Raw genomic sequence first — 8,518 nt, 5'->3', positions numbered from 1 at the left:
GGGATTTGGAAATCTCGTGAACGTGGTATTGCGGGGCCAGTATCATTCTTCTGTTTATGCCTGCGAATGGCCCTTCGAAGTGTCCTCTCTGGTGCGATTTGCGTGGCTGAATCTTTAAAATAATTTAATGAGAGATGATCTTGAAAAGAACATAAACCACACATAATATTATCGCAACCTTGATATATTGAAACACAATTACAATGTTCATATTGTACGACGTTACGTATTCGCGCAGAACTACATTATAATGCTAACCTTCATCGAGCTTTGACAGTTCTTCAGAAATTATTCGTTGTGGTGATTCTGCAGTATTACAAGCACGGCGCTTCAGTTCATTTGTACATTCAATAGCTGCTACCCTCCCTGGAATTGGCTCATGTGTATGTTCGTTTATTGTTTCAACAATTTCCAAGTTGCATACTTTGATCCTGGCCCTGCACTTACCACTGTTAAACTTTCCTTGCTTCCTCATCTCACATTCATATGACTCAATACAATTTGCCAAATTCTTTTGCTTAACATATATAAAGCCTTCATATGCTAACTTAATACCTCCTCGGTTTGACAACAATATTTCCATGATTGCATATACCTTCAAATAACACAAATTATTTTGCTTGCGTCTAATTCTACACACCTTATTCTTCTTGATTATGTAATGGCCCGAAAAAATAAATATATAACTAAGTTTCGATACGATAAGTCCTTATATAATGATTTTGTGAAGTAAACAACTACTACGAAGTCAACAAATTAAAATAAAGTAAACAAACAAACAATATGAAGTAAACAATAATTTTGGAGTAAACAAATATTTTGGAGTAAACAAATATTTTGGAGTAAACAAATATTTTGGAGTAAACAATTAATTTTGAGTAAACCAATATTTGGAGTAAACAAATATTTTGGAGTAAACAAATATTTTAGCCGGGGGGGAATTGTCACGGGGGGGGAACTAGCCGGGGGGGAAATAGCCGGGGGGGAATTGTCACGGGGGGGAACTAGCCGGGGGGGAAATAGCCGGGGGGAAATAGCCGGGGGGGAATAGTCATCGGGGGAATTAGCCGGTGGGGAATAGTCACGGGGGGGGAAGTAGCCGGGGGGAAATAGTCATTGGGGGGAATTAGCCGGGGGGGAATAGTCATTGGGGGGAATTAGCCACGGGGGGGAATTAGCCGGGGGGGAATAGTCATTGGGGGGAATTAGCCGGGGGGGAATAGTCACGGGGGGGAATTAGCCGGCGGGAAATAGTCATTGGGGGGAATTAGCCGGGGGGAAATAGTCATTGGGGGGAATTAGCCGGTGGGGAAATAGCCGGGGGGAATTAGCCGGGCGGGAAATAGCCGGTTACGGATAAGATGGCACACTCAATCGCATATTGACCCATATTTCAAAAATCAAAACAAATGGCTCTTTTCCGCGATTCTATTTATTTGTTCTATTGTTACCTTTAATAAGATTATAGTAGGGTGGGAGAAGATGGGAAACCCTTTCATTCTATTTTCTTGTCCGATTTAGCATTAAACAAAAATGTGTATAACCGTACCTTCTCAACTACCATATAGACCGGTGTTAATTGGTTGAAACAGGATTATTACATTTGAACAATAAGTTTTTGGGTAATACCACGAATTAGTACTATCATTCCTTTATTAATGGACAACAATTCAAAAAATTATGATAAAACACACGAGGAGCTATTTAGCGATTCGCACAACAGGTGAAAATTTACGAATTCGAAAAAAATACGGGATAAGATGTGACAGTTTCAAATCATTGTTAATTTTGATTAATAAGTGTATTTATTATTTGGAATACACGTTAATACCACGAAATAATACTGTACGCTTTAAAAACCAAGTTTAAACATTCCTTTTTTTGCCCTACTGGTATAGTTTTTAACATATTACCCACAATATATTAACTGTATAACAATGGTATTGTTCGAACGACAATGGGTAATGTTCGAACATCAGTTGATATAGTAGGGTGGGGGAAGATGGGATAATTTGTCAGGCGAGACTTTTTTTTAATTTTCTCCTCGTGTGTTTTATTATATTTTATTAAATTGGTGTAAATTAATAAAGGAATGATAGTACTAAATCGTGGTATTACCCAAAAACCGTCAGCTATTTTGATTTGGGAAATATTTGGCAATATATGCTTAAGTGTCCCATCTTCCCCCATTGTACTGTAAATATTGTATCCTACAAATGTATATGAACTTTGTAATAACAAAAATTGATAATAACTATTAATAAAATTTACATTTTTGTCACAAATTGGGTATTACTTCAATGTTTTTCGAACAAGCTACTTCTCGTAAATTATCTCTAAGTGCAAATGACTGAATTTCGAATATATTTTCAAAATATTATATTTTTATTGTATTAGTATCTTATAGTTGAATAACCCCTGAAGTATAGGTTAAAAATAAAAGCTAACCTCTAAAATCTTGGCAATGAAAATATACAAAACTATACAATGTGGGGGAAGATGGGACACTAAATTGAAATATATTTACATTAGCAGTATTCTGCACTTTGTAGTTAATCTACCGAATTTAACTGACTGTGCTAGTTTCTTTACCATGTAAACTTTATATATATAACGTTAAACCGATATTTTTGTTGTTGTTTTACCACAAATTAAAATCATATTGGTCCTTGCTTATATTTCTTATGCGTATATCTCAGTTTTTTTTATTTTTGCGACATTCAAAATTAGCACCTTACTATTTCGCATTTTTTACCTGTTCAATATCTACTATTTTACATATTTTTAAAAATATTTTAAAACAGTAATTAGCTTTAAAGCGCATTTTATAAAGTCATGATATTACTTTCGAAAATTTCTGTGACCGTATTTTCCAGATTACCATTAAATGGGGGTCCGTACAGAGAAATTAAAAAAAAGTCTCGTCTGAAAAAGTGTCCTATCTTCCCCAATCCTACTACACCTCATGAGTAATTGTTATATAGTAGAGTCATAGTATACTTAGTTCAGTATACTAGGGTAGAGTAGGGGAAGATAGGACCATTTGTCAGGCTAAATTTTAAAATTTTTTTTACGAATCCCTATTTGATGATATTTCGTAAAGATAATGTTACAGATTAAATCGCGGTATCATCACGACTGTACAAAAGCGGTGGTCAAAGCCAACTACTGCTGTTAAACGTTAAAAAAATGTGTTAAAAAGAAACAGTAGTTATATTTTTTGAACAGGTAAAAAAGTAATAATTAAGGTACTAATTTTGAATACTTGCTAAATCATAGTAAAACCGGTAAAATTTTTTAGTTTGTGAGTTTGAACGGTTAAACTAGTTTCAGAGATTAGTTTTGTGAAAAAGCTGAGTTATAAACATGGGGAAAATAGACAGGGGTCAACATGACTTTAATTTGGAATAAAAACAACAAAAAATATCGTTTTAAAGTTATATAAATAAAGTTTAGATAGCGCAACTATATTAGCACAGCCGGTTGGTTGTGGGTGCGGTAGGTTAACTATACAAGTTGCAGAATACTGTTTAAATTAAAAAATACCCAATTTGTAGCAAAAAATGCAGACTTTACTACTAGTTATTACCAATTTTCTGTTATCACAAGCCCTCATACGTTTATAGGGTACACTGTTTATCAAAGTGATGTATTATTTCGTTATTGTTTACGTGTATTCCTGTTTTTTTTTATTAAATTTGTAGAATTAAAACTGTTGTGTGAAAGTGCTAAATTACTTCTTGGCTATCACCGAAACATCGTCATGTTTTTTTATTTTAAAAATACTGTGCAACATGTGCTTAAGTGTTCTATTTTCCCCTACTCTACTATTAGTTTAAATTTGTAATATATTTATCAATGTGAGTTCTAACAATGAGATATTTTCGAACAATACCAATTCTTCATGCGCACAATGTTATTTCGTGTTCTAATTAACAAGATTGTTCCACTTCACCCCACCTGTTTGCCAATCGCTAAAGTTATCGGGTGTGTGATAATACCTAAATAACTTCTCTTGTGTTTTAAGGTGTTTCTTTGAAGTGTTGTCATTAATAAATGTATGACACACGGCCTACTACAGATATCTCTAGTAGGCCGTGTATGACAGGACAAGTTCGTGGTATCACCCAAAAGTCATATCTTTGGAATTTTGAAATATGAGGCAATGCGTACTTTCGTGTCCCAGTTTCTCCCACCCTTAGTATGTTAAAAAAAACAAAGAGTTATTTAACGATTTGTACACTGTATGTGCGATTTGTGAAGAGACAAAGTAAAAGGGTTTGCACATTTTTAGGTAATTTGCAAACGAATTTTTACTAGATTTCGAACGAATCATATATTGGTCACCTCCGGTCTGTTTAGGTAAAACTTCTTGATGTATCTCGTTGTGAAATGTTGATAAATATTGTCTCCAAAATGATTTGGATATTCTTTATAGAATTCTCGTAGTAACAATGAATTCTTTTCCGCAAGTAGAATGCCCATGCTGAATGCGACTTCCACGGATCTGGTAGTAGGATATATGCGCCATTACCATAGCGAACTACTATGAGCCACAGCACCTTACAAAATCAGCCCTTGATGTTTTTATGCACTGGGAATAGGGAATATGTTTTTATTTAACAAATGTTTTTTTACTATTATAACATGATGTTAAGCCAAGTTGGTAATAATTGTAACTCAACACGTTTCTGGTCGTTAAATCCTATAATAACGAGTACATAAAACCAATGGTCTTACCTTCCCATTGTAACTGGATACTTTCGAAGTTCATCGAAATTTTTTAACGTAATAACGTCGAGGTCTATATATATTCCTCCGTACTTTATTAATATTTCTATTCTGGCTGCGTCGGTTCGTGCAATAGGTTGATCAAGCTGCAAAACCATACACGAACATTAAAGCCAAGACATTTTTTTAAAATGCGGAAACTAAAACACACATATATATTTAAAAAATGTTCCAATTGTTCAGTTATGAACTTTGCTTTTCTTGCTATCTTCCCCACAGTTTACACGTTGTGAATTTATTTTGTACGGTGTATATAGTAGGGTGGGGAAAGATGGGACACTTTGTCAGAGGAGACTTTTTTAATTTTCTTTTCACGGACCCCCATTTAATGATGGTCAGGAAAATAAGGTTACAGAATTATTCGACAGTATTATCACGACTTTATAAAACGCCCGTCAAATCTGATTACTGATTTTAAATATGTAAAAAATATGTAAAACAGAAACAGTATACTTTGAACAGGTAAAACAATGCGAAATAGTAAGGTGCTATTTTTAAATGCTCGCTAAATCATAGTAAAACCGATGATTTTTTTAAGTTGAAGTTTACATGGCAAAGAAAATAGCACAGCCTGTTAAATTCGGTAGATTTACTACAAGTTGCAGAATACTGCTAATGTAAATATATTTCAATTTAGAGTTCTACCTTCCTCCACATTGTAGTTTTGTATGTTTTCATTGCCGAACTTTAAAATATTTGCTTTTAATTTAGTAATTTATACCTCAGGGGTTTACAACTATAAGATGCTGATATAATAAAAAGATAATATTTTAAAAATATATTCGAAATTTAGTCATTTGCACTTGGTAATAATTTATGAGAAAAGGCTTGTGCAAAAAACAGAGTAGTTATACCCAATTTGTAGCAAAAATAAAAACTTTATTGACAGTTATTATCAATTTTGTGTTATTAGAAATTCATATACCAAAGAGATTAAAACCAATCTGGTTTTAATCTTTTTTGGTTTTAATCTCTTTGCATATGCATTTGTAGGATACAATATTTATCCATTGATGTTCGAACATTGCGTATTGTCGTTCACACAATACCAATTGTTATGCAATAATATAATGTGTAGGTAACATGTTAAAGGGCCTAAACACACCCCATGTCACTTTTATTTTTTATGGTAAATTCATAAAGCGACCGTTTTATTGATTCCAAAAAATACTTTGCTTATTAAAATTGGTCCAGTATAAGCGGAGATATTCGTCCTCAAACAGTGATCTCTAGCGCTATCTTTTTTTACTACGAGCTCCGTGATTGTGACGTAGGAACGTACTAGTCACGTGACTGATTCATTCGTAAAAGCGAAACCTGCGTTTTTTTTGTGCTTTTTTGCGTTTTTTTTTGTTCTCGCGTTTTTCGCTGAAAACCATAGATATCATATATTATATATATGATATCCATGCTGATAACACTGCCTCTCGCCTTTCTGAATGAGAGCGGCCACGCTTCAACAATTTTGTGACGTGTTTGTCACGTGGGTAGTACACTTCTCAATTTTTTCGCCACGCAACTTTCAAATCAGTTTTATGAATTTCACGGTGTTTGAGCTGGAATATCTTTGGTTACACAAAACCGATTAAAACAAGTAAGGTGTCGTTGGAATTAGAAAAACACACTCTATCGATTAAAGCAAAGTAAATTTGGGGTGTGTTTAGGCCCTTTAAAAACTATAGCAGTAGGGCAAGAAAATGAATGTTTAGACTTGATTTTCAAAGCGTTCAGTATTATTTCGTGTTATTTACGAATATTCCTAGTTATAAATACACTTAATAATCAAAATTAACAATGATTTTAAACTGTCTTATCTTATCCTGTGAGTTTTCGAATTTGTAAAATTTCACCTGTTGTGCGGATCGCTAAATAACTCCTCGTGTGTTTTATTATATTTTATTCAATTGGTGTCAATTAGTAAAGGAATGATAGTACTAATTCGTGGTATTACCCAAAAACCGTCATCTATTTTGATTTGGTAAATATTTGGAAATATGTGCTTAAGTCTCCCATCTTTCCCTATTGTACTATATATATAGACCGCGGCTAACAGTCTCACCTGAATACCCAAAACTGATGTTGGTTCGTCGGTTTTTTTAAACGCGAGGCACGGGATCTCCCTTACTGCCCTTTCCCAATGAGGACCTATGAAATACATACAACATTTTATATGTTAAGTATTTTTTGTACGTTGTTACACCATAGTGCTCTGAACATGATTCCCAAATTATATTTATAGCAAGTTTTATAATATATAGTAGGGTAGGGGAAGATGGGACACATTTAGTACATAATATCTAAATATCCTGATCGTGTTATAAACAATTACTAACGGTCAATGGGAGTCGTGGGCATATAGTTTTATAATTTCTTGAATGTTCTTTGTTTACTACTGAACAAGGCGAGAAAATAGAGGTAAAATGTGTCCCGTCTTCCCCCACCTTACTGTATGTCGAACTATTTCTAAAATGTCCACGCTTGCACATATTACAAAATAACAGAAAGAAACAACAAACATTTTCCGATACTATTCCCTATAGAGCAAATATATAAACATATATTCCCTATATGTTTATATTTTTTCAACTGGTATTAAAATAGGTTGAATTATAGTTTTCATTGATACCTGACGGCTTTTCTATGCTGTAATGAAACACTATACGTTTAGGACGTTGTAAGCTTGCCATAGACCTCAGCGCCAAGTAGTTGTAGAATGTAAATTTAAGACCTTCTCCAAACCAAATAACATGTACACTGTTAGGAACTTTAAAATGGATCCCGAATTCGTCGTAATCGCGAGGAATAAGTGGATCTTCACAAATAACTTTTGTGAACGGCAGAGTGCGGCAAACTGTAAAATTTGTCATGTCGTGAGGTTTTCGGCAATTATCTGTCTTTAAAGCAATCGTTGATCGCAGAACACTCTTTTTCTTATAAATAATATTTCCCTCCGTCAGTAAATAGAAAATGTACAGAAGTTGCAAAAAGATTAAAATTAATATTACGTCACCCTTTTTTCGTATTAACATGCTGTTTACAGATAATATAGCCTCCTCCTAGAATAAAAATTTAAAGTCGAATATGTGTTCTAATTTTTCGTTAATAAGTTATACGTTTATGATAAACTTTATAACAAAAATAGCTTGACCTCCTATTATTTTTCACTCTTCTAATTGAATTGATTCTGTGACAACTGAAAATACAATACCGTATCAGTACTGCGTATATGAGAACAAGGACATATAGTTTGAACCGGAAATCAACTAGTTCTCACGTAGCTTAACCGAAAATATGTGACTTCGATATATTAGAAGCGCACAAAAAAGCGTTTTACAACATTTTATCAAACAAATGTTAATAACTTTCAACATAACAGCGGGGTATGATGATAACTTGTGCAAATATTGCACAATATTTCTGAAATCAAAATATATTACCTTTTTAGGTGATGCTGGATTTGTAGTATTATGCCTTTATTAATTGACAACAATTTAAAGAAATTTATTAAAGCACACAAGAGTTATTTAGAGATTCGCACAACAGGTGTAATTTTTTAAATCCTAAAACACACAGAGGGTAACACGGGACAGTTTAAAGTCATTGTTAATTTTGATTAATAAGTGAACGCTTTGAATCTAGTTGCACATTCCTTTTCTTGCCTTATTGCTTTAGTTTATGACATGTAACATACATTTTTATTATTGTATAAAAATTGATATTGTTTGAA

The 8,518-nt window shown here is 33.5% G+C and overlaps 1 protein-coding gene across 1 annotated transcript; it reads right to left on the bottom strand.

The window, feature by feature from the left end:
* Window positions 1-4,223: 4,223 nt before the first annotated feature.
* On the bottom strand, window positions 4,224-7,942 carry LOC100177951. The gene is made up of 4 exons (XM_018817102.2): window positions 7,418-7,942; window positions 6,851-6,936; window positions 4,741-4,877; window positions 4,224-4,507 (listed from the first exon to the last, which is right to left on the bottom strand). The coding sequence occupies exons 1-4, from the start codon at window positions 7,818-7,820 to the stop codon at window positions 4,333-4,335; spliced, it is 801 nt and encodes a 266-aa protein (XP_018672647.1). The 5' UTR covers window positions 7,821-7,942; the 3' UTR covers window positions 4,224-4,332.
* Between the last annotated feature and the right edge of the window lie 576 nt (window positions 7,943-8,518).

The sequence above is a fragment of the Ciona intestinalis genome, unplaced genomic scaffold, assembly GCF_000224145.3.
Source record: "Ciona intestinalis unplaced genomic scaffold, KH HT001123.1, whole genome shotgun sequence".
NCBI lineage: Eukaryota > Metazoa > Chordata > Ascidiacea > Phlebobranchia > Cionidae > Ciona > Ciona intestinalis.
Note: the sequence above shows the minus strand (reverse complement) of the source record. Positions and strands in the feature narration are given on the sequence as shown.